A 26,717-nucleotide genomic window follows, 5' to 3' on the forward strand; every position below is an offset into this window, starting at 1 on the left:
AATTTCAATCTTCAATAGGGCCTGGACAGTGTGGCTCAGTGGCTGAACATCGACCCATGCACCAAGAGGTTGGCAGTCTGATTTCCAGTCAGGGCACAAGACCAAATTGTGGGCCTGATCCCCAGTGGGGGGCATGCAAGAGGCAGCCAATTGATTCTCTCTCTCATTGATGTTTCTCTCTCCCTCTCCCTTCCTTTCTCTCTAAAAATCAATAAAGAAGAGCCCTGGCCAGTTTGGTTCAGCAGTTAGAGCATCGGCCTGCGGTCCCGAGAGACGCAGGTTCAGTTCTCGCTAAGGGCGCGTACCTCGGTTGCAGTTTGTCCCCGGCCCTGGTCGGTTGTGCGGGTGGCAGCCACTCGATGTGTTCCTTTCACATCGATGTTTCTCTCTCTCTCTCTGTTCCTCTCTCTCCCTCCCACTCTACCTGAACAAAAAATGGAAAAATGTCCTCAGGTGAGGATAAAAAAAATCAATAAAGAAGAAAAATAAATAAATCTCCCACGGGCAATTTCAAACATAATTTCCCCCAAATGAACTCTTATGCCTGCCCCTGGCCCCCAAAGGAAAAAAAAATCCTCCTATAATTTTCCACAGGTCAATAAATGGCAAATCTTTCAATATTGATCAAGCTAAAAATCTTTTTTTTTTAATTAATTTATTTTTGTTACAGATGTTTCTCCTTTTCCCTCCATTGACACCCTTCTCCCCATGCCCCCCACCCCGCAAGCTAAAAATCTTAGCATCATCCTTGACTCCTTTCTTTTTCTCATGCCCACCAATCTATCAGCAAAAATCCAGAATGTGATCTCTCCTTGCCACCTCTATGTTATTGGCCTGATGGAAGACTCTTCACCCTGGCCGGTTTGGCTCAGCGGTTAGGGCGTCGGCCTGCGGTCCTGAGAGACCAGGGTTCGGTTCCCGCTAAGGGCATGTACCTCGGTTGCAGTTTGTCCCTGGCCCTGGTTGGGTCGTGTGGGTGGCGACCACTCGACGTGTCCCTTTCACGTCGATGTTTCTCTCTCTCTCTCCCCCTCCCACACTCTATCTGAACAAAAAATAGAAAAAATGTCCTTGGTGAGGATGGGAAAAAAAAAAAAAAAGAACCTTCATCTCTCTTCTGTGTGACCTTGGGTGCCTCTTTAGGTCTCTGTTATAAGAATTAAATGAGTTATTATTTGTAAAGTGGTCAACAGTGTCTTTCACAGAGGAAGCCCCATGTAAGTGAGTGCTTTTTAAATACATAAATGCCTTGAATACAGAACTAGCTTTCTAACAGCCCTAGTCCCCCTACAGTCCATTCAGAACACAGCAGCCTTCTGATCCCTTTAAAAGCCTAGACCAGACAGATCCTGTTATTTACTGCTCTGCATCTCTCTGACCTGGCTCCCACCACTCTTCCCTTGCCCAGTGTAGGGCAGCCACCTTGGCCTCCTTGTTCCATGAACACACCAGGGACTGTCCCCATTGGGTCTTCGCCCTTGCTTGTGCCTCCTTCTGATTAAATGTTAGTAAGTTAGGCCTCTCCTGGTCTCATTTTGCTAACCGACCTGCCTATTCCCTCACTCTGATTTTCCTCCACATCTGGTCACCACCTGACACACTCTATCTACTACTTAGTGGCTGATTGTCTCCCCTCCAACGTTCAAGATATGCAACAACATGGACTGTCTTGTTCATTGCTTTATCCTTACAGCCTTGTGCTTGTACACAGTGGGTGCTCAATAAAAATGTACCAAGTGAAAAGAATCCCTAAATGCCACTTTGAGTTGGGCGGGGGTATTGTTGCTAGGATATGGCTTGGCTTCTGGTAATAATTCCTGTCATTTATGCAACACTACAGTTTACAATACCCTCTTAGGTGACCTGATTTGATTCTCACTAAAGAGAGTAAGCATGCTAGGGAGGGCAGAGCTAGGATCCCAGGTCTCTGGCCTTCTAGAACAAGCTCAACAAATATTTATTGAATGAAGAGGGATAAAGAAAAAATTTCTGCGTCCTTCTATGGAGTGAGGCAGCCCCACTGGACAAATGGACTGGTTCTCTGTAGCAAATGTAAAAATACAACACAATATTTGTTGAACCCCTAATTTTCTAATCACTAGCTGTGTCGTCCTCACAGCTATTCTGTAGAAGGTAGCTAAGACCTCTTCATGTCTCGTTCAACTGTTATCTCTTGGTGCCTCAAACAAGGCCTGGTATAGAGTAAGTGCTGGATAAGCAGTGTGGCCCAAGGCTCTCTTTTAAGAGCTCGGGCTCAGGTGCAGCGACTCGCGCCAGGTCCCACACGTAGCAGCGCTGGGATTCCATTTCAGGTTCGCTCACTACGCTCTCCAGGATGGGCTGGGCCCGTGGGCCACACCAGTTCCGGGTCCGCCGCGGGAGAGAGCGCGTGCACCGGGTGGGGCGGGGAGGGACTGACCCCTCCCAGCCTCAACGCCTTCCGCATCCCCGCCCGGGAGGCCCGCGGGCACGGTTCCTCTGCCGCTACCCGCTTCTGCAGCCCCAGCGCGGATGGTCGGGTCTGGGTGCCGGCGTAAATCCTCTCCCGGTGTCAGCCCAGTGCCAGCCCGACCGCCACGCGGGGTCTGGCCCGCTGGCCCGCCCACCCCGCCAGCCGCCGCGCCCCGTCCCGCCCGCAGGCCCCGCCCCTCGCTTCCCTGATCGGCGCTCCTCCCCCCCCGCGCCGCGCTCCATACTTGGCGATCGCCGCGGCCCTGCGCGCTCATTGGCCGAGAGCCGGCTGCGTGGGGGGCGGGCCCGGGCCCGGCCGGGGCGGGGAAGGATGGTGGCGGCGGCCCGGCGCGGGGGGAGGGGGGCGCTGACCCGGATGTTCACTCCTGGGCACCCGGGGAAGTGGAAGCGCCGGGCCCTGCTGCTGGGGGGAGAGCCAGAGACGCCGGGACCGGGACCGCCGCCGACGCCGCCACCATGGTAAAAGCCCGACGTCACCCTCCCGCAGCCCCCGGGACCTCTGCTGGAGCTCACGTCCCCCTCTTTCCGCCGACCCCCGGCCGGTGAAGGGTGGGTTCCCCCGGGTGGGGGAGGGGCGGGGTCCGGGACCTCAGGTAGAGACCATTCCTGTGGGCTCAGGAGGGGGTCGCCGGCCCGGGCCGCTGGGGTGGGCAGCGACCCTGCCATCCCCTCTCAGTCCCCGCCCTTGGCTCAAGCTGGAGTCCCATTCTCCACCCCGGGGTCCAGGCTAGTCTCCATAGCCCAGGCTAGACCCTCCTGGACCCGTGGGCCAGGCACTCCCTCCGGTGACCCAGGTGTGGCCTCCCGTCCTCCCCATGGCTTGGGCTAGGTCCCCTTTCCTCGTCCCTGCGGCCCAGGCCAGGCCGTCATTTCTTTCTCCCATGGCCCAGGCTAGGCCTCTGTCGCCATCCTCCATGGCCTCAGTCCGGACCCCCGTCAACTCCTCCAGTGGCTTCAGCCTAGATTTGTTTCTTCTGCTCCTTGGCTTCAGCCTGAATCTTCTCTTCCCTCCTGGTCATTAGTCAGGACCTCCCCCTCCTCGGACCATGCCTCCGCCTGGACATCACCCCACCTCACCCCCATGAGCCCCTTCCCTGGACTTCTCACCACTCTTCAGAGTAGTCCGTCTGCCCAGTCCTTTTCTGTCCTGGGCTTTACCCTCCCTCCAGGGCCCTGCTCCCTGCCCTGCCCCCAACTCAGGTGGTCTCCTCCCCTCCCCTTCTTTGCCGTCCTGGAAAGTAAGGGGAGCTCTCCAGCCCGGAGTCGGGGAGTAGGGTGGTCCCGGGGTTGTACCGTCTCAGGTTTGAGGGTTGCCCCTTCTGCGGAGGCCGTCTGGGAGCGAGCGAGGGAAAGGAGGGCATCTGTGGCCGGAAGGCAGTGCGGTGCTCTGTGGACCCTTCCGCGGGCGCGGTGCTTGCCAGAGCGTCCTGCTGGTGGTGGGGACTGAGTGAGAGCACAGGGATGAGGGTGGGGTAGCCGACAGGACAGGGATGAACGCACAATCGCCCTTGTGAGGTCGCAGCCCTTGGGGGAGCCAGCCGACCCCAAGGCCAACATACGGCCTGGACACGATGCACCCCAGCAGGCGTAGCCTCCCTTTCCCCCTGAACTGTCAGCTCGTGAGGGTTGGAACTGCTGATTATGGAGGTGTTTTGGATCAGGTGAGCCAGTCTCGCAGGGAGAAGCTAGCTCCCCTCGTGGTGTTTGTTTTGGTAATGAAGGCAGGTGCTCTGGGCGCTCTGGCTGGCCTGAGGTTTCACATAGGCCCGCACATGTGAGCCTTCTCTCTCCTGTCCACTTTGGAACCTTGTGCAGAGCAGGCCCAGCACCTAGGTTGGAAGGGCTGGAGGGCTTCTGCCTCACATGGCCAAGGAACCTTTGAAGAGTGAACCTGACAGAGCTCTGGCTGGCCACCTGCTCCTCCCACCCAGCCTGGGCAGATATTTGCATGTGGACTTTGGGCCCGAAGAGTTTTGAGGATCTTGGTTCCTTGTTTAATTAAGAGATGTTGCCGATGAACTAGGGTGACTAATTCAGACTGTCCAAGTTTTTTCTTGATGCCTTGTTGAATATTAAATAACTTGGCCGATGCTGTTTTTCATGCTATTGGGCGGACTTGTTTCTCTTCATTGGTTGAGAATTGGCTGCAGGGGGTGGTGGCCCAGCCCTAGGCCTGGGTGGAGAAAGACATTTATACACAGATTTGGGTGAGGACTTTAAAAGTGGAGTGAGGTTTTGTAAATTTGTTCTTAGGGCAAAACCATGGGAGAGTTGGTGGGGTTGCCAGGTGGGGCTACTCAAGGCAAGTAGCTGAGTGGGAGGGACTTCTTGCTTTAGCCCTGGGTGCCTGATTTTCCAAATGTCATGGAGAAATGCCCTTAAATGACCTAGGAGGCTTCTCCTGAGGCCTGTGTTGGGTCTTACTTGGACAGTCTGAAAGGACTATGGAAGGGGTGGAGGAAAAGAGCTACCATTTCTTGAGGGGCTGTGAGCTTGGCCTATATGAGCTCATTGAATCCATACAAAGCCCTTTGAGGAATTGCTGTTTCCATTTTACAGGTGAAGAAGCCGAGACTCAGAGGGTTGAATAACTTAATCAAGGTGTTGCACCTTTAGTGGAAACACACTGGCAAGACCCTAAACTTGGTCCTTCCCATTGTCCCACGCTGCTTAAGTGTGGGAAGATATAAAGAACACTGTTTAGCCCTGGCCGGTTTGGCTCAGCGGTTAGAGTGTTGGCCCGCAGACCAGAGAGGCCTGGTTTGGTTCCGCTAGGGCACATACCTCCGTGCAGTTTGTCCCCGGCTCTGGTTGGGGTCCTGTGGGTGGCAACCACTTGATGTGTCTTTCTTACGATGTCTGTCTGTTTCTCTCTCCCTCCCCCTCTCCCCCTCCCTCCCTCTCTCCCTCAAGATAAATGCAAAAAATGTCCTCCGGTGAGGATAAAAAAAAAAGAACACTGTTTAGAAAACATAATAATGGGGTACTCAGAGATGCAAGGGAGGAGCAGCATTTACCATCCTCTGCTCTACCAACTGAGCTATTGAGGGAAGTGCAGGAACATTTATTGACTATGGATTGTGTGCTGGGTCCTTGACATAGGAGACCTCATTTAATAGTGAAGTATGGTGATGCAGGCATAGTTAGCCTGGACCAGAATGGGAGCTCTTTGAGGGATTTTTGTCTTGTACTTTCCATGGTACTATCCCTGGGGCCTAGAAGAGCACCTGGCATTGAAGCAAGTGGCTTGGATGGAGTGCTTTTTTGAGGTTGCATGAACTTAGTCTCTTGGAGTTCATACTTATTCTCTCAATAACTTGTTCTTAGTATCCCCTGGGTTGATAAGTAATTTCTGACTGCTTATAGTCAAATTTATCCCCTACCAGAACACTCTGACTAATAAACTGTGTAGACCGTTGGGGTAGGCCAGACGTGGTGGTGTGGGGTTGCAGCGTAGGTAAATGAATTAAGAACACTGGTTTTTATTTTCATTAGGTTCGATGGTAGAAAAAACAGCTAGATCTCAGTTATCCTTGAAGGGAAATAGCAATTTGAGAATCTAAAATGCATTAGACTTTGGAGTAAATTTCATGATTTTTGTTGGCATCAGTTGAGAATGCATAGGCAAATGGAATTTATATGCATTTCCTTAGCAGATAATAATCTTCCCACTGTCTGTGCTTTACAGTTTAAAGCATTTTTTCTTATGCAACTCTAGCGTCTAAGGAATTATTATTCTAACTTAGAGTTATGATTCTGGTGCTGGTGGTGGGACTGTTTAGGGGACAGGTGAGGCCCCCTCATGAGTTGGCTCTCCAACTAACAGATGGTTTTGTCTGACAGGAGCTGATAGGTGATGCCTGTCATACTGTTACAAGGTGAAACAATATAGTTAACACTAATGTGTCTTGGCTGGTCTCCTAGTGTGGGTGTGATACATGGCTCAGCTCCGATCCCTCATGTATATACCACCCTGTTCATTTAAATCCAACTAGCCTCTTTGGTGGAATGCTTGAGAAAGTAGCCAACAGTTGATAGCTTGAGATTGAGGAGATAATAAATCATACATTCGAAATAGATATTCCTGTTTATAACTCAGAAGTCCTATATTTCTTTTACATTCTGTGGGGAAGGAAAGAGGACAGATGACAGCACAGAGAAGTGACTGAGGAGGTACATCAACCATTGAGACTCCTGTTTCCCAATTGGGGAAATGTTTGCTGTTAGGCAAATACAGGTTAGGCAAATGCAGAAGTGTGTTGGGGGCTATCTGAAGCTATAGGATAACATTAATTCACTGTATATTTGTTAACTGCCTTCTCGGTGCTGCTTTACGTGCTGAGGACATAGTAATGAGCAAGATAGGCAAGAGACTGCGCCCTCACAGCTTACATTATTGGGGAAGGGAAAGGGGCATATTTAATATGCCTAAAGTTTAAGGAGGAAGAGCCTTGTTGAATATAATTGCAAGCACATTTGTGTGAGATATGGCAGGAGACGTAAGAGAAAGTTGGGGCTCACGCCAGGCTTCACTCCCAGACCTTTTCGAGTGTGCCTGCTCTCGTCTCTGCACACATTGTCTGTTCCTCTGCAGACCAGAAGCTCTCCCAAGTCAGGAACATAACCCTGTGCCGTGGAAGTCCTGCCCTTCTAACCTGGGTAGCTACCATTGACTGAGGGTTTATTGTGATCCAGAAACATGACTTAAGTTATACCTATCCTCCGTTTTACTTACAAGGAAACTGAAGCTTCAGTGAGAAGTTGATTGACCAGTGTGAATGGCAGACCTGGGACTCAGATCTGGGTCTACCTGACACCTGTCTGGACACTTACTTTGTTTCTCAGAAACAGTGAGCAGTGGGGCTGTAGGTAACAGGATTTTGTCCCATTTCTTTTTGCAGCAGATCCCACCAGGGAGAGTGAGATGCAGTAGCCCAAAGGGTGCAATTGCAAGATCACCTGTATCAGGACCAGCTAGAGCAATGCCATTTCCAAACCTGAGCCTTTACAGATTAATGTTTCAGTGTAAGGAGGTGGAGACTTGACGTTTATACGGCACCGGCCATGTGCCATGCACTGCACTGGGAGCTTTAACCTAGTGTATCCTCCTGCAACAGCCCGACCAGGAGGGTTCAGCCTTAGGAGGAAGGGAGCATAATTTAAGAAGTTAGGATTTAGGAGCCAGACTGACTGCCTTAGGATAATAACAGTGCCTCCTAATAAGGCTTTTGTGAGGGTTAAATGAGATAATAATGCATGTCAAGTGCTTCAAACAACATCTGGCACATAGTTATGTAAGTACTCATTATTATCATCATCATCATCATCACCATTTTATAGATGAGGTTCAAAGGGGTATGTGGTTAGTCCCTCTGTAACTACTAAGTAGAGGAACTGGGTTTACTAATTCCAGAGCTAGACCCCTTTCCTCCACTCCTTACTGCCTGCTGAAGGCTTGTTTGAAGTTTGCTTGGCTTTGGGCTGTGCCTTGAATGAAGACCTTCCCTAAGGGAGCCTGAGGCTCTATTTCACCATAGAAGAAAAGGCTCTCTGTGCCCTTGACACCACCTGATGCTGGGTCTCAGGTTTGATGCCCGGTGGAGCCCCCAGGCTTGGAAGAAGAGTGTCAGAACTGGGGACAGCACATGTGAGCTCCGTGAGATCAGGGGCCTCTTCTGTGTGGTTCTCACTAACTGCCCCACACCTTGCATTGGCTGCCCGGCACTTGGTAAGTGCTTCATAAGCACTGAGTGAATGAGCAGTGTGAGCGGAGAGGTGGCTGCCTTATGTTTGCCGCCTGCTCCACAGAACGTAGGCTTGGCAGATTGGGTTGGAGTCCTGTCTTTGCCACTCAGTATGTGATCTGAGTTAGGATTCTAATATCCCTCTGCCTCAGTTTTTTTATTTTTTATTTTATTTTTTATGAAGTGGAGAGAGAGAGAGAGAGAGAAACATCGATTTGTTGTTCCACCTATTTATGCATTCATTGATTTCGTGTGTATGCCCTGATTAGGGATTGAACCTGCAACCTTGGCATATAGGGATGACACTCTAACCAACTGAGCTACGTGCCCAGGGCCTCTGTTTTTTTGAGGATAACATTTTTTAGGGATATCAGGAGAAATAAATGAAATATATAATGTACTTAATCTGGTGCTTAGCACACAGTAAGTGGTAGCTGTGATTATTTCTTGCCTTATTCTGCTTTCCATAAAATAAGGGACACAAATAGAAGCCATCATCCCAGTCCTCTAATCCGGAAGGGGAGGCAAGATGCATCCCAAAAGTTAAGTGCAGCAGAAAGGAAGTGTTAATAGAAAAGATTTGCATTCCACCTCCTCCAGGAAGCCCTGCAGACCACTCCAGCCTACACTCTGCGGGAAGCCTGGGGAGACCTTGCCCTGGCAGAGAGGATGGGGTGGGTGCAGTAGGGAGGGGCCATTCTAGGCAGGGGCCTGGAACAAAGGTTAGGGGCATGGTCAGCCTTATGAATTTGGAGACCAGCCTTGGAGTAGACAGAGCAAGCAAGTGTTGGTGCCTCAGTCTGGGGAGTGAGTTGTGGAGTGCCTAAGTTGCTAAGCTAAGGAGTTTGCATTTGATCTGAGACAGTATGGAGCCAGATAAATTTTTGACAGGGCAGGTAGAAATTTGAGGAGGCTGGCAGAGTAGCGGTATTTTAGGAAGAGTCATCTGGGCGTGGTGTGGAGGAAGGACCCAGGAGATCAAAGACGCATTTTGCAAACATCAACTGGGCTATGAAGGTCCCCGCCACTGCGTGGCTGTGGGTATGAAAAGGAAGGAATGGTTGAGAAAGATAGGACGGCAGAGTGAGATGTCATGATTTACCATCTCTGGGGCTGAGGGTGATGCTTCTGTCCCCAAAGCTCCCCTGTGAAGGCATTCTGATAGGATGGTTTATCATTGACCCAGCAACTATTTCTGGTCAGTTTAAATCCTAGATAGTGGTGTCTGCAAGGCCCTGATAGCCTATTAACAACTGACTGGGGATTTCAGTCTGGATAACCCAGGGATCTATCTGTGCAGCCATTCTGTATCTACCGTGGTGCCAAGTTCTGCTCAATTTGCACAGCATTGGGCAAACAGACACCTAAGCCGCCCAGTCTACTGAGGGGGACAGAGACCAGAGCTGCAGGGTGGAGGGGCTGTGTGGTGCCTGTAACAGTGACAGGAGCTCTTTTTAACGGAGTACTTTTTAATACCCAAAGCAACCCTGTGAATCAGATTCTCACGTCACTCTCAGTATACAGGCAGGGAAACCAAGTCCTTCCTGGGTAGTGACACTCTGGAGCTTGTGCTCTGGACACCAGGCGCTTCTACTACTAGTGTTTTATTCATTAGGACATTCATTCATGGATGTTCTGAGCAGTCAGATAGGCCTGTTAGAATGTGAGTCTTAACGTTAAATGGAGGAGGCAGATGGGAGCAGGTAAATTTGAGATTCTGACCATCTTGGGCATGAGTGTAGAACCAGGGTGGTGGAAGTCCATGTCACAAGTGGGTTGGGGACCTGTTCACCTTTCCTTTTCCTTACCCCTCATGTTCCAACATCTCCGGAAACCTGTGAAAAGAAGCCTTCACTTACAACTTTCTAGAGATAAATGTCCAGTCCAGTAGTTGTGTTTCTTCCAAGACAGCAACCCTGGTGGTTACTATCCACTTGTCTTATAGGGGTTATTATGAGGATTAAGTGACTTTATGTGTGAAAATGGCACTTTGTAAGTACAGCAGGAATGTTTGGTCATTTATTATTATTTTGTCAATGTAGATGATTCATAGGTGGTGTTTCATCTAACCTCCCAGCCAACCTGGAAGGCAAGTGGTAGCCCCTTGTTCTGATGAAACCTCCAAAGCTGTAGAGTCCCTTGCCTATGGGTGGCAATATTAAGGGCTTCCAACCCAGTGTTTTCTGGCTGAAAAGTTCTTACCACACTGCAGATGACCAGATGACAAGCAGTTGTTACCTCTGGCTCAGACTCTGAACTTCTCCAACCACTGCTTATACAGCTCTGTGAAGCTTCCTCTTTTTAAAAATATATCTTTATTGATTTTTAGAGAGGGAGGAAGGGGAGGGAGAGAGAGAAGCATCCATGTGAGCGTGAAACATCAATCAGCTGCCTCCTGCACACCCCCTACCTGGCATCGAGCCCGCAATCCAGGCATGTGCCCTGACGGAATAAAACCTGAAAACTTTAGGTGCACAGGATGACGCCCTACCACTGAGCCACATTGACCGAGGCTGAAGCTTCCTCTCTTAGCACTCAATTCAGCATGACCCTTCTGAGTTAGGATCTGGTCTGAAGCTGTTGTTATTTAACATTATTTGTACTAACTGCCTCAGAGGTTTCCACAAGAACATGTAGGCCAGTGGTTGTCAACCTTCCTAATGTCGTGACCCTTTAATACAGCTCCTCGTGTTGCATGTGGGTGTATCTGCATGTGGGCGGACCCGCCTGGAGTCTGATAGAGGAGCCGTGTCTTGGTTCCTAAGACCATCGGAAATAAGTGTTTTCCGACGGTCTTAGGCGATCCTTGTGAAAGGGTTGTTCGACCCCCAGGTTGAGAACCGCTGATTTAGGCAGAGGACTCATTATATTTACCAAGTGAACTGTCTTTAATTAAAAATATTAAGGTCAGTCTTGGCTGGTTGCGAAGTGGTTAGAGCATCGGCCCGTGGACCAATGAGTTGAGGGTTAGTTCTGGTGTAGGGTTGTGGTTGGTCCCTGGCCCTGTGGAAGGCAACAAGTCAATGTGTCTCTCTCACATTGATGTTTCTCCCTCCCTGTTGCTCTATCTAAAGAAAAGTGGAAAAATATCCTTGGGTGAGGATTTAAAAAAAAAAAAATTAAGGTCACGAAAAGATGCTTTTCCGTGTACCTTTCTTCTGGGGTATGTGAATAGCGAGTAGCCTTCTGTTGGCATTGAGCATTTCCTGGTGATGCCAAATGCCCTCTTCCCTCCTCAGTCATAGCTGTGATCAGTGGCCGGAGAGTTCAGGTCTGGATTGCTCGCATCTGGTACTGCTACTCAAGGCTTCTCCATTGTGAGGCTTTGGCCTTGATGGGGTCTACCTGGCTTCACTTGGGCGGGCTTTCAGCATGCAGTTTTGTGCTGGGAGACTGAGAGGAGGAGTTTCTATCCACCGCACACTCCCAGGAGTCTGATTTCAGGCCCCTGTGGCCACGAGAGGAGCTGCTCTCGAGTATTTCCCTGTCTCATCTCTGGCTTGGTTTTTATCAGCCTTTGCTTTTCTGTGAGCATAGCTTGCTAGTGACCTGGTCAGTGTGTGGTTCCTGGGACTGGATGCGGACCGGTCACTGAGGAACACAGGCTTGGCCACTTAAGTGCTTGGTGCTGTTGAGAATTTCTGAAGTGCACTGTCCTTGCTTCCTTGTGTATCCTCCTCCAGACAGTTCCCCTCCTGAGATCTCTTTCAGCCGTAGTGGGTGTGAACCCCTGGTAGTCCTGAGTTTTGATGTCGCTGACTTGGTATTAAGGAGGCACTCATGACCAGAAACTGGAGGTGCCCCGAGATAGCAGTTTTCATCCTTAAGTTACTAAGTAGTCCCTCCTGGATTCTGTTAGTCACAGCAAAACCACCTGCCTTCTGCCAGTCTCTCCTGGATACTTACAGTCACTATCTCTAACTCTCTTAACTCCAAGCCTATGAAGCTGTCTCCTCGTCGTGTAATTCAGGAAACAGTCTTGGAAAGGTTCAATGACTTGGCTAAGGGCCCTCAGCTAGTTAGTGGCAGCTGATTGGCAGATCTAGGACCATCCCACTCAAAAGCTCATGCTTATTCAATTCTGCTGGCCTGCCTCTCATGTGCATGGACTCACCAGGACACTTATTTTATGGATGAGGAAGCTGAGGTCCAGACAGGTTCACCTATAGGTTCGACTACAGTGGCCAAAGTCTGGGTTTAGGTCAGAAATTAAAATGTTTTTTGGTTCACGTAGTTGAAATGAAAGCAGCTGGAACTCTCTGAGCTTTGGTCTCTTTTTAGAAAGAAACCTGCTAAATCTTCAAGTGTTAGATATATCTTAGGCTGCCATTGGTAGGGTTGTGCCTTCTGGGCACCACAGTTCTTTGTGCTTATCCTTGTCATTGTGACAGCCCCTTATTGACAGCTGTTGGTTGTTGAATGAATGAATGAATGTCTAGAAGGTCCTTCATAAATGTAAGGGCTCCTCCCCCATTAGGTTGAACCACATGAAATTGCTGTTTTCCTATGTTAGAAATAGTTGCATATCAACATTTCATGCAGTTCAGCCTAAAACAGACTAAACACTAGGGTGGGTTGGTCCGGGTGTGAGACTTTCCAGCAGTGTCCAGATCTCCCTTTGGACTTGAGCCCTCGGCCAAATGTGGCCTCTCAAGTAGTCAGTGTGAATTCTGTCAGTCACTGTTACTTCAGGTGGGAAGGACAAGAGTGGAAGGAGCTGAGCCGGGGTCTGTCTCGGAGATGGATCAGCACATTCTAATCTGTTCAGGCTACTCTGGCATTGAAGACTGTCTGGAGGTGCTGGCAGGGGCGGGATCAGGGCTTGGGGGAACAGTGAACCTAACTGCACTGGCATTCACTGGTGGCTCTGTACGTGGTGGGCACTGGTCACTGGTCACTTGGCCTAAAGTCATCCAACTGGCCATCCTGGGAGCTTCTGAATGATCCTAGGCAGTTTTTTTGTTTGTTTGCTTGTTTATTTGTTTTTTGATAGAGTGGGAGAGAGAGAGAAACATTGATGTGAAAGATCAATGTGAGATTGATTGGTTGTCTCCCGCACAACCCCGACCAGGGCCGGGGATTGAACCAGTAACCTAGGTATGTGCCCTTGACCAGGAATCGAACCCACACCCTTTGGTCTAAGGGCTGATGCTCTAACTGCTGAGCCAAACTGGTCAGGGCCTAGGTTATTTTGATTCCAGACTCCTGGGGCAATGAATGGCAGGTTCTGGAGCCAGACTGCCAGAGTTCAGGTCCAAGCCTGCAGACTCAGGCAGCTTCCTTCACTGTCTGCCTCTTTCCTTGTCTCACAGTGAAGGGGTGAGAATAAGAGTACCTGTTTCTGCCCTGGTCGGTTTGGCTTAGCGGTTAGAGCGTTGGCCTGTGGTCGGTCCTGAGAGACCCAGGTTCGGGTCCCGCTAAGGGCACATACCTCAGTTGCAGTTTGTCCCCGGCCCTGTTTGGGGTCGTGTGGGTGGCGACCAGTCGATGTGTCCCTTTTTTTTAATCCTCACCCGAGGACATTCTTGCATTTATTCTCAGATAGAGCGGGAAGGGAGAGAGAGAGAAACATCAATGTGAGAGAGACACATAGAGTGGTTGCTACCCACACAACCCCAACTGGGCTGGGGACAAACTGCAACCGAGGTACATGCCCTTAGCGGGAACTGAACCCAGCTCTCGCTGGACTGCAGGCTGACGCTCTAACCGCTGAGCCAAACCAGCCAGGGCTCGATGTGTCCCTTTCATATCAATGTTTCTTTCTCTTTCTCTCTCTCTCTTCCTCACTCTCCCTCCCACGCTATCTGAACAAAAAATGGAAAAAATGTCCTTGGGTGAGGATTGAAAAATAAAAAAAGAGTACCTGTTTCTGATGGATTTTATGAGGATTAAATGAGTGAATACATGTAAGTCCAGACACATGCTAACATTAAGTACTATTATTAACATCAGTAATAATATTATGTGATTCGCAGTGGCAGGGACTCTTACTTAGCATGTTATGATGCCTGAAAGAGACTTCAGATGTGGAAACTGTTGGAGGGAGTTTGGACATGGTATCGATGCTTTATCTTGCAGAAGAGGAATTGCTTTTTCCACAGCTCAGTGGGAAGCCTTGTTGGTTATGGGCCTTGAAGCGCACACACCTGCCTCTCCGTGAACAAGTTGTTTGAAATGATGCTTTTGTTCCAGGTTATAATAAAAGTCACTCTTCTGGAAAATGGCTTAATTTTCTTTTTCTTGGCATGAGTGGCCAACCCTGGGGTGCCGGTTACTTTTGGTACCAGCGCCTTTGAGGGGAGTAGGGCATGGTGCTACTCAGTGACCCTCAGCTCAGTCCCCAGCCCCCAGGTCCTGTGCGTATTTTCTGATCCATTTTCTCTTTTTTTCTGAAAGTGGCAAGTTGTCATAGGTACTCTTCGTGAACTGCCAGAGGCCTGCAAGCTTTTGCAGCCTTAGGGGTTTAATGTATTATTTTAAGGGTGTGTGTTTGATTTTAAGGCATGTAGAGTGTTGGGGTTTAGGGGGATATGAAGGAGACAAGATAAAGGAAATGGTTTTAAAAATATTGGAAGGCGACCTGATATAGTATAGTGGAAGGAGACTCCTGGATCTGAATCCCACTGTGACTGTGTGAGCTTTAACTTAGTTACATCATCTCTCTCAGCTTCAACTTCCTGATCAGTAAAATGGACATAACATCCTCCTTTTCACAAGGTAGTTGAGAGGATTAAATAGGAATAATGTACATGAAGTGCTATAACCCAGGCCTCCTATGTGGGCACTTAATACAGGCTCATTATTATCTGTAGGAATTTCATCATTTTTTTCATGCAAATGAGCACCGTTCCACAGGGAAGAAAATTGGATTGACTCTAAAAAAATTCTTGTAGTAAGGACTACCATAAATATAAAATGTAGATGTAATGATCACTCTAAGGAAAGGCCCTGACTTTCTGGCTTCTAGGGTGGTTGCTTTTGGGCCACTGCACATATGCTTAGAGGATTTATCATGCAAGGGGACTTGAACTTTGCCAGCCCACGTGTGATGAACACTACAGACACCATCTCATGGAATCTACCATAGCCCTGGTCATGCCCCCATATTGCAGATGTAGAATTGGAGGCCAAAGAAATTCAGAGGTTTCTTGTACAAGGTCATACCACTAGTAAGGGGCAGAGGTGGCCTTTAAACCGGTCCTTCTGATTCCAAACTCTAGCCCTTAATACACATTGGAGTCTGGTCCAAGGATGTCGTTTTTATGTACAGAGGAAAGTGTTTTTTGTTGACGGTTCTAACAAATGTTCTGTCGTATTTTTTAAACGTTTTCAGCTCAAAGCAGACTATTTGTTGAGTGGTTGCCCCTAGTTTTGCTTTGATGACTTAGAGCCCGTGTTAAAATCTGTCAAGAATGGGCTTGCAGTTTCTCATATAAAAGGGAGCCTCATTTCTCACACAGTAACTTCTAACCCATAGTCAGGGTTTGGATTCACTTTTGAGGCCCCGAGTACTGTAGTCTTTTTTCTCCTCTGCCCTGCCTCTTCTTCTCTCTGTACATCCAGGTGGACTCTAAAATAACGAACATATCCCTGGCCGGTTTGGCTCAGCAGTTAGAGAGTCGACCTGCAGTCCAGAGACACACGGATTCAGTTCCCGCTAAGGGCACGTACCTTGGTTGCAGTTTGTCCCCAGCCCTGGATGGGTTGTACGGGTGGCAACCACTCGATGTGTCCCTTTCATGTTGATGTTTCTGTCTCCCTCCCACTCTTATCTGAACAAAAAATGGAAAAATGTCCTCGGGTGAGGATAAAAAAAAAAGAAATAATAAACATAGTATGGGGATAATGGTTGTCAGTGACCATGCTAGCATTTGAACTCGGGACCAACTTACTCCATGCCCTGGCTATGTCACAGTTGCAGCTGGGGCCAGAAATAAGCAGAGAGGCCATAGTTAGCTGCTTACCTAGATAGCCAACAGAAAACCAATTAGTCCAACCCCAAGAGGTGCTGCCACACACACAGGTTTTTGACCTTAGAGAGCTTGGAGCGCTAGGCTGTGCATGTCAACACTTGCTCACAAGATGGGCAGGATCTCCACATCCTAAGTTCATGGCAGCCTGTATTACTTTTCATCTTATTTGTCAGTAGGTGAGATTCCTGGGAAATGGGTCCAGCCTTCACATTTCCTTAACTGCATTGAGTTCTTCATTCCTTTCTTTAAATAACTTCTTCCAGACATTTATCTGATGGCTAGAATTCCCTTGTCCTTTGCCTACAGATGAAGCTGGCTGTATAGTGTTGTTTGTTTGTTTTTATTTTCTCCCCATGTTGATGGACTATGGATTCTAAGCTTGCTCAATTCCAGGTGGAGAGCACAGAGAAGCATTGTGGGAATTTCCCCCAGGATTCTGCTTTTATTTTGGTTCCACGGTATCTGTTTGGTACATATTGGTTGTTGAGGAAGTATTTCTTGAGATAACAGACAAGAACTGGTTGCCATGATCCCTAAGGAAGGGCCCTCCCATCATGTGACTAACTGGCAGAACATGGACCTTTCTGGGATGTGCTTTGTGAGGCATTAGATTAACAAAAAAAGTTCTGTGAGTTGAGTTCCATTACATGCCAGATTCTCTAAGGAAAGGAAACATTATTTTCAAGCCTCAGGTGATGGTCTGTATGTTGGAACAAGGGCAACCCCATTCCAAACCACCTGAAGCATTCAGCAGGTCCTCAGAGTTTATAGGGCAAGGAAGGCAGTGGCACCATTACCATATACATTAGTCAGCACTGTGCATGCATTATCCTACAGTAGTCTCCCCTCCACGGGGGAGACATTCGAAGACTTCCAGTGGATGTGTGAAACCAGGGGTGGTATTTATTAATTATTGTATTATTTTCCATATGAATAATTGTAAACCTACTTTTACCCTACCCTGTACATACCTGTTCACTTAAAGGAAATGCATTGCGGCTTCTCTTTGGCATATTCGAATTGCTAGCATCACTATTCTTGCACTTTGAGGGCCATTATTAATAAAACAAGGGTGACCTGAACACAAACACTGCAATACCTTGACAGTCGATCTGATAACCGAGGTGGCTACTAAGTGACTAATGGGCAGGTAGCATATACAATGCGGAGATGCTGGACAAAGGGGTGATTCACGTCCAAGCAGATGGAGAGGTCATCGGAGATTTCTTCACAGTACTCAAACCAGCATGACATTTAAAACTTATGGATTGTTTATCTCTGGACTTTTCCATTCAATATTTTTGGACCATGGTTGACTGCAGGTAACTGAAACCACAGAAAGTGAACTGTGTATAAGGAGGGGACTACTGTATTTTTAGTGTAGTTACTAGAATTCTAGCATGGGAGCTTATGAGTTTAGAATCCTGTGACTTTATATAAATTATTAATTATATAAATTAGAAACTTAGATAAATTTCTAATAAATCACAACCAGCTACTCTGACTTTAAACCTTATGCCTTTGATCTCTGTTGTGTCATGGGATTTTATTGCTCAAACAGGGCCTGTGGCTTGTCCAGATCCCACAGTAAATCAGTCAACTGGGATAAGGGTCCTGTGCCTAACACTTTAGAATCTGGACTCTATGCTCTGAAGTAGGCCAGTGTCTTATCTGCCACATAAACTGAGGCCCATTTGAAAACTCAATCTTTGAACATGTGATGCACAGAAAGACCGCTTTCCAATGTGACATTGTAAAGGATTTTACTGGCAATTGGGTTGCCCAGTCCAGAAAGCCACTACTCTGAGTAGGACCAGGTCTAGATTCAATCCCAGGTTCCTTTGATCTATAGCTCCTATTTTGTTATAATGTACATAGGAGACATGAATCGCAGTAGCAAATATCCACTGAGAAAGTGGATGTTCACCAGTAGGTGGAAAAATGATGGTATATCAATGCAGTGGGATGTATTGCAGCCTTAAAATGTGAAATATGAAGACTATGTAGCATTGTGGAAAAGGTTTGTTGAATAAAGCTGATCCTCATAGCTCTGTAAAATGTTCATATTAGACTACCTACATCATTGGATTCTTTAAAAAATTTTTGTTGTTGTTGATTTTGTTGTTGTTGAGGAAGGGAGGGGGAGAGAGAAACATTGATGAGAGAGAATATTGATTGGCTGTCTCCTGCATGCCCTCCCCCACTGGGGATTTGGCCCACAACCTGGGCATATGCCCTGACCAGGAATCGAACTGGCGACCTTGGTGCATGGGTCGACGCTCAACCACTGAGCCATGCTGGGCTTCATCAGAATCTTGTGAGGATTAAATAAATGGACAGTTTGTAAGCCCTTTCTCTGTTAGTTGCAGTGGATATCTGTCTGTGCACACACACGTAGGTACAGTTGTCCCTCGCCACTTTGCGTCCCTCGGTAACCGCGATAGAGTAAAGCCTTGAATGTCGAAGCGCAGAGTGGCGAGGGACGACTGTATATAAATAAAGAATACTACTTTGCGGAAATTCATTTATCGCAGTAGAGTCTGGAATTGATTAACCCCAATAAACGAGGGCCGACTGTATGACTATGTGTTTCCCTTTTGCGATACTTTCTTAAGATAAATTCTCAGGGGTGGGATTATCTGGCTGAAGGAAACTTCTCTCTCTCTGCACATTCTTCCCAGTCACTTTGCTCTCACAGTGCTGTTCTGCCTTCTTTCCTTTTGCCTTGCTGCCTGACCTCCGGGACCCTTTGATCTGACCTTGTGCTCCCAGCCCAGCAAGCTTCATTTCCTCAATCTGGCTCCCTGTTTTAGCTGAGGGTAGAGAGCTCCTTGCTTTTCTGCAAAAATCTCCTGTTCTGGAGTTAGTCTTGTGGTTTTTGCCACATCCATCTCCATATCAAAACCATTAATTAACTTTTCTTTATGCTGCCTGTTTTTTAAAGTGAATTATTTATGTACGTACATATGTATGTTTTTTTTCTTTATTGATATTAGAGACAGAGGAAGGGAGAGGGAGAGAAAACATCAATTGGCTGCCTTCTGCATGTCCCCCACTGGGGATTTGGCCCACAACTTGGGCATGTGCCCTGACCAGGAATCGAACCTGCGACCTCTTGGTGCATGGGTCGACGCTCAACCACTGAGCCACACCGTCTGCACTGTATGTATGTTTTATAATCTTCACCCCAGGATATGTTTTGAGAGAGGGGGAGAGAGAGAGAGAGAAAGAGAGAGAGAAAAAACGATGTGAGAGAGAAATATCGATCAGCTGCCTCTTGTATGCGCCCTGACTGGAGATTGAACCTGCAACCCTTTGATGTACAGGATGATGGTCCATCCAACTGAGTTACCTGGCCAGGGCTAACGTAAATTATGTAGGAGGGAAACTCTGTCATTACCATAAGCGGAAAACCAGTATCGGTTGTCATGAATAGCAACTACACATTGAAATAAACATATGTAACTGTTGATATAAAAGATGCTTACCTGTGGACCATTAGTATCCCTTATTTCTGTCTCTGGGCCTCAGCTTGCAGCATCTCCCTTCTTGCCTTCTTCATTTTTGCCTGTGTCTATTCCACTTGCCTTCTAGGTCCTGACTCTATCCCCCCTCCTCCACCAAGCCTTCTCTGACTAACATAGCCCTCCCTCCACATCTGTCTGCCCTCTCATCCACATACCCATCCATCCGTCTGAACAAACATTTAATAGTAGTATGTGCTCCACTTGGGCTAGGATAAAGATACTTTTCGTATCTACTGGAGACTGTTCAGATGGAGGACAGTCAGACAGAAAAACCTGTGGAATGGGACGTAATTGCTGTAAGGGGTGTGTGCAGGTACAATGAAAAAGGTGTCTGGCTGAGGGGGTTTGAGGCTGGGTCCCCAGGGGAGAGGTGTTTTGTTGGAGCCAAGATGAGACAACTTGTTTTGTCAGGAGAACAAGGGATGGACATAGACATGACCGGCAGAGAGAACAGTGTGTGTCAGAAGTCGGGTGCAGGAGAACGTGGCATATTCAGGGGAACAAACAATAATTTAAACTCTGGGAGCCAGAAAGGTAGGGATGGGAGAGCTTGACGAGACTGGGCAGAGAGACAGAGGCCACATGAATGGGTCTCTTATTTTACTCTTGTTCATTTCAGCATCCTCTCTGTACTCTGACCTGACCTACAATATAGCCTTTACCTGTATAGTTCAGCAGTTAGCTCTCTTTCCTTGAGTATTATTTGCTGTTGGGGAGGGGAAGTGAACTCATGCCGTTCAAACTGTTGTTCAAGGGTCAACTGTATATTCTATTCTCCCTTTTTTTTACATAAAGGGTGGAATATTATAAAAATGCTTCTGCACCCTGTGTTTTTTGAAGGGGTCTCACTGCCAGATGGGAAGACTCATGGAATCTTTAATTTGGTCATGTTTCCTGGTATCCCAAGAGCTAAGGGTGCCAAGTGGCCCTCCTGGCTCCTGGAGGGGCTGGCCAGCCTGCTGGGACCTCAGAAAAAGTGATGGAGGTGGCCTTGGTGGCAGAGAGGCTCACTTTCTGGGTCATGTTCTACCTATCAGAACTGCTTGCTCTTTGGACCATTAAAGGGAGCGAATGTGTGACTTTTCTGAACTTAGGTGGGGTTACATGAGTATTTTTGGCAGCAGAAACAAATTGTAAAGGAAATTAACTTGTGTACCAGTCACATCTTGTTGGAAAAGGATAGGTGCTTACCTAGTCTTTTATGGTCCTTCTGTGTAAGTGAGGCTTGGTGAGTGGGCCTCTGACCTGTTCTGAATGAAGAATGTTCAGTTTACTGATGAGGAGGACAGGGGCCCAAGTTATGTATTTGCTTAGAACACGTTTTATTAAAACTCTTTTTACTTTTACTTGTCCCTGGTCCCCATTGTCTTCTAGACCCCAACACTCCCCAATAATATACTATTTTAAACCTTTTAATAAGAATATGCAGATTGCTTAAAAAGGAAGGCTATGAGGTCTTTTCCTTCTTATGTTGTGGTAGTGCTGTTAGTAGACAATAGGATTCAGGAAACTAAAACCACTGTTTAAGAACAGAAATTGCATGTTGTGTAAGGATGTCTCCACTTTTGTCCACTAGAACTTTCCATGGTGATCGAAATGTTCTATATCTGTGCCATTAGCCAGCCACATGTGGCTCTTCAGCACTTGAAGTGTGGCTAGCGTGATCAAGGAACTGAACATTCACTCTTATTTACTTTTAATTAAGTTAAATTTAAATAACCACATGTGGCTAGTGGCTATTGTATTGAACAGTACAGGTCCGGATGGATATTGACTCCCATTGAGAGAGTATCCTAGGTAAGAATCATAGGGAATAATGCCATTAAGCTGGAACTATTTTATTTATTTTTTAAAAAATTTATCTTTATTGTTGAAAGTATTACAGATGTTGGACCAATTTCTAAGCAGATTAGGTGAATATGTTATTTTGTATGGGGTATTATTTATATACTACATTCAGTGCGTGGCCACTATTTATAAGGCATTGTGCTAAGTGGATAATAAGAAGTTATCTACGTAACTCCTTGAGCCTCAGTTTCCCCATCTGTATTGAGGGTATTGGACTAAGTGGGTTTTTTAAAGTCCTTTCTTGTGCAGCCATTTGAATGATTTCTGTCTTTAATAGCAATAGCACTTATTTATTGAATACCCCTGTGTTCTAGGAAGAGTATTCAAGACATTAAGTAAATACGTTGTCTCATTTAAACGTAATAATTTAACCTTCATTCATTCCAGTGAGACTAGGTGTTATCTTTGTTTTGTAGATGAGAACATTGAGGCTCAGTGAGGTGAAGTAATTTACCTGTAGTCTTGTTGCAGTTAACTGTAGAGTTCAGATTCCCACTCAGGGATGCCTCATTCTAGCTCATCTTCAGTTAAAGCTTTGTTTATGCAGTGGCTATTAAAAGTAGAGCCGTTTTCTTTTTATTTTTTTTTTTCATCCTCACCCGAGGACATTTTTCTATTTTTTGTTCAGGTAGAGTGGGAGGGAGAGAGAGGAAGAGAGAGAGAGAGAGAGAGAAACATCAATGTGAAAGGGACACATCGAATGGCTGCCACCCGCATGACCAACCAGGGCCGGGGACAAACTGCAACCGAGGTACATGCCCTTAGCGGGAACCAAGTCCGGGTCTCTCAGGACCACAGACCGACTCTCTAACCGCTGAGCCAAACCGGCCAGGGCTAGATCAGTTAAAACTATAATTTGAAGTAAAAGTTCCATCAGGTGTTTTAAAAAAAAATAGACTTGACTGTAGTGCTCACCTCAGGTCAGTGGCTGTGAGGGTTTAGGAGTGAGGTGAGCAGGTGGCATGGGTGGAGGCCAGCTCATCTGGCAAGCTCATGTCCTCCTCCATGCATGTCCATGAAAGGTCTGCTTTGAACACGCTCCTACTGGAATGCTGTCTTGATGCCCATGCTCAGCTCAGGCTAGGCAAACTTCAGCTTCTGCCGGGGTCTCCAGGGAAGGGGGTGGGCTGGGGGGGAGGGGGAGAGGGAGAGACAGGGATGGTTCTAAGACATTCTCTTGTTCCCGTGTGCCACAAGTGTGGAGCCCAAAAGTTGTCTCTATCACTAGCTTACTGGCAGGGCAACTGTGAGTGAGTCACTTCACCTCTCGGAGCCTGTGAGGATTTAGTCCCATATCCACCAAGAATACTCTGGAAACTCTCCCATGACCCACTCTGTTCTGAGTACTGGGGGTCCAGCAATGAATCAGAGAAAGCTCTGCCTTCATGAAGCTTGCATTCTGATTGATGATGAGCTTCCCTTTCCCATCCTTGAAATAGGGATGCCAGTCTTAGTCACCTCCCTCATGGCGTCGTTTCGAAGAGTAAACGAGATACAACACGCAGCTCCTGGTACCCTCCCCAGAGATGGTTCCGCAAGGCCAGTACTCTGTCATTTCGTGGACCTTTCCTAGAGGTTCTGGCTGCCTGCAGCTGGCCTCAGCAGCTGTTTTGAGAGGGCAGTACCCTCTCTAGCTACGCAGAGGGGCACATGATATGATGAAGCACCTAGCATAGTGCCCAGCTTGTGCTGGTCTCCAGGTACGGTGTGGTTCTTTCTCCCCTCTTTCTGGATAAAGAAATGCTGTCACGTGGAAGCTGTGAAGTAGGGCCTGGGAAGCTGAGTGAGGAGTAGTAGGAAGTTTAAAAAAAAAAAGTAAAGCATTTTTCCTATTCTCTTTTTAAAAATACTATAATTTCCTTCTTGTTTTTCTGACTACAGAAGTACTACTTATTCTATTTAAACAACATAGAAATACATCACTTGTAAAGTGAAACCACTCCTTAACTCCACCCCCAGAAATACTGTGGAAAATTTGATGTATTTTCTATGCACATGCTTATATTTAAAATAAATTTTTTTCTTTATTGATTTTAGAGAGAGAGAAAGGGAGAGGGAGAGATAGAAATATTGATGAGAGAGAACATCGATTGGCCGCCTCCTACATGCCACCCACTAGGGATTTGGCCCAAAACCTGGGCATGTGCCCTGACCAGGAATCGAACTGGCAACCTCTTGGTGCATGGGTTGATGCTCAACCACTGAGCCACACCAGCTGGGCCATGCTTGTATTTTAAAAAATGGTTCCACCTATGCGACTGGATGGTTATTCAATCTGCCTTTTCTGTCCTTCTGATTCTTTTTCTGGGTGCAAGGAATCAGGGGACTTTGTTAAATAAAATTAGCCTTGTCTGCAGGCTAGAAAAGGGAAGCAAACACCCTCTAAGACACTGGCATGGAAAAAGTGGGTCCTGGTTGGAGATGGAGGAGGCCTTTGGAAGGACAGGCAGAAGGGAGAGGGGAAATCCTCAGTGGGCTCCCCACCACAGACTCTTACAAAAAACCCCTCCAATATCTGACTTTACATCCTGGCTTTCCTGACCTGGTAACAGCTTTCTGCTCGTTGACTATATAGCATAGAAGTGCCATCTCCACATAGTAGTGAGAGGAGAGCCTGCCTGCCATGTTCGTAACTGGGCTTCTGAATATGGTGGCACTGACTTTCATGGGCTGTTTTTCTCTATCATCTGTTTCACAGCCTCTTAGAGCAGTGGTTCTCAACCTTCCTAATGCTGCGACCCTTTAATACAGTTCCTCATGTTGTATGTGGGTGTATATGCCTTTGAGCGGACCCGCCTGGAGACGGACAGAGGAGCAGTGTCTCGGTTCCTAAGACCATTGGAAATTTTTGTTTTCCAGTGGTCTTAGGCAACCCCTGTGAAAGGGTCATTCGACCCCCAAAGGGGTCGCGACCCACAGGTTGAGAACCACTGTCTTAGAGGGATCTCTCTACTTTTTTTTTTTTTTGGATTACAAAATTCTAAAGATTGGCTTTTAGACTGATCAGCTTGTTTTCCCATGTGTGTGATGTTTCTTTATATCAAAGAGTGATTGGTAGTGCAGATTAAGGACAAATACAGTGAATGCTTGAAATACTTACAGCTTATTTTAATTATAAAACTTTAAGGTTGAACCATATAAAATTTCCATTTTCGTAGGCCAAAATAGTTGATCATTGTCAATTTCATATGGTTCAACTTAATAGTATTCATTGTGTGAAGTCTGGATTATAGAAGGGAAAAAAATCACTAGTCATAGTTTCATTTTTTTATAAGTCTTTTATACATGTAGTTTTTTCATTAGTTACAATCGTAGGCTGCCTATAATTTATCTTCCTTTCTAAAGATTCATGTGACCAAACAACAAGATACCACCACATACCTATTAGAATGACCAAAATCCAGAACATGACAACACCCAATGCTGAACAGGATGTGGAGCAACAGGAACTTGCATTCTTTGCTGGTGGGAATGCAAAATGGTATAGCCGTTTTGGCAGACAGTTTGGCAGTTTCTTTGAAAACTGAACATATTTTACCATATGATCCAGCAGTTGTGCTCATTGATATATACCCAAATGAGCTGAAAACTTCCACACAAAAACCTGCACACAAATGTTTATAGCAGCTTTATTCATAATTGCCCAAACTTGAAATCAACCAAGATGCCCCTCAGTGGGTGAATGGGTAAACAAACAGTGGTACATCCCAGACAGTGGAATATTGTTCAGCACTAAAAAGAAACAAGCTGTCAAACCATGAAAAGACATGGGGGAAACTTACATGCAATCTGAAAAGGCTACATACTGTGTGATTCCAAATATATGATGTTCTGGCAAAGGCAAAACTATGGGCACAGAAAGATCAGTGGTTGTCAGAGGTTAGGGGAGAGGGAGGGATGAATAGGCAAAGCACAGGGAATATTTAGGGCAGCAAAACTATTCTGTATATGATGGATACATGTCACTATATATACATTTGTCCAGATCCATAGAATGTAACCAGGAGTGAACCCTAATGTTAACTGTGTACTTTAGCTGATAATCATGTGTCAATGTAGGTTCATCAGTTGTAACAAATGTACCACTCTGGTGGGGGATGTTAATAATGGAGGAGGCTGTGCACGAGTGAGGGTGGGAGTTACATGGGAATTCTCTGTACCTTCCACTCAATTTTGCTGTGAACCTAAAACTTCTCTAAAAAGTAAAGTCTATTAAAAATAATTTAGATGACCTAAGACTTCATCTCATTACTGAGAAGTCTTCCATCATTCCTTAGTGCCTGCTCAGTACTCCTTAGAGAAGATGATGAACACAGCATTAGCTTCGCTGATGTTCCGTCTTTGGGTTACTTCAGTCTTTCACATACTACACAATGTCACAGTGACTGTGGTCCTTTACGCAGTTTTCCATGTAGTTGGAATCTTTTGTAGGATGGACTCCCAGGAGTAACATTATTGTGTCAGAGTATGAATGCTTTCACACCTCTTGACAGATAGTACCAAATTGTTTTTTCAGAGTGTCAGGCCGTGTCATCATGCCACCAACAATATGAGTGTGCTTTTATTGCTTCCTTGTCAACCTTGAGTGTTTTTCTTCCTTGATTTCTAATACTCTAATAGGTTATAAATAGTACCTGATTTTTTATTAGTAGGTTAAAAACTTGAATATTTTTGTCTACATATGTGTTTGTTGGTTTCACTTACTGTCATTTCTCCCCATCTTTGAGTGGTGTGTGTGTGTGTGTATTTGCTTGTACCAAATGAGAGAATGATTAATAAGTAGTATTGTAAGACAGAGCTCTCCAAGTGTGCACAGTGGATTACGCAGTGCCCTCTGAGCCATTGTTTGGGGAATTAGGGGTGCCTAATTAGTGAGGATCAAGGCAGGAAGCAAGTGCTATGGGCCTTGTCTGCAGTCCCCCCAGGCCCAGTGGTGATTTCTGGGCCATCTTCTTCCTTCCTTCAGCTGTTCCGTGAACTCAGCTGAAATTTGATCACATTACGGTATGGTTAAGGGGCCTAATTAGCCATAAACCTCAGGAAATTCGAAAATTAAAGAGTCCATTAATCCCAAGGCCCCTCCCTTTGTGAATGGCTCTAATTCCCCTTGGTTTGCTTGATTTTCCTGCTGTGCTTTAGTTCCAACAAGACTT

At 46.6% G+C, this 26,717-nt stretch overlaps 1 protein-coding gene across 2 annotated transcripts in view; it reads left to right on the forward strand.

Annotated features, from left to right (window-relative positions):
• The first annotated feature begins 2,833 nt into the window (after nt 1-2,833).
• CAPZB (capping actin protein of muscle Z-line subunit beta) overlaps nt 2,834-26,717 on the forward strand; it is a 133,598-nt gene continuing 109,714 nt past the window's right edge. For both annotated transcript variants that reach the window (XM_036256267.1, XM_036256268.1), the window contains exon 1: nt 2,834-2,931. In XM_036256267.1, the coding sequence (XP_036112160.1) occupies nt 2,929-2,931 (3 nt within the window). In that variant the 5' untranslated portion in view covers nt 2,834-2,928. The remainder of the gene's footprint in view (nt 2,932-26,717) is intronic.

This window comes from Molossus molossus, unplaced genomic scaffold, assembly GCF_014108415.1.
Source record: "Molossus molossus isolate mMolMol1 unplaced genomic scaffold, mMolMol1.p scaffold_m16_p_12, whole genome shotgun sequence".
Taxonomy (NCBI): Eukaryota; Metazoa; Chordata; class Mammalia; order Chiroptera; family Molossidae; genus Molossus; species Molossus molossus.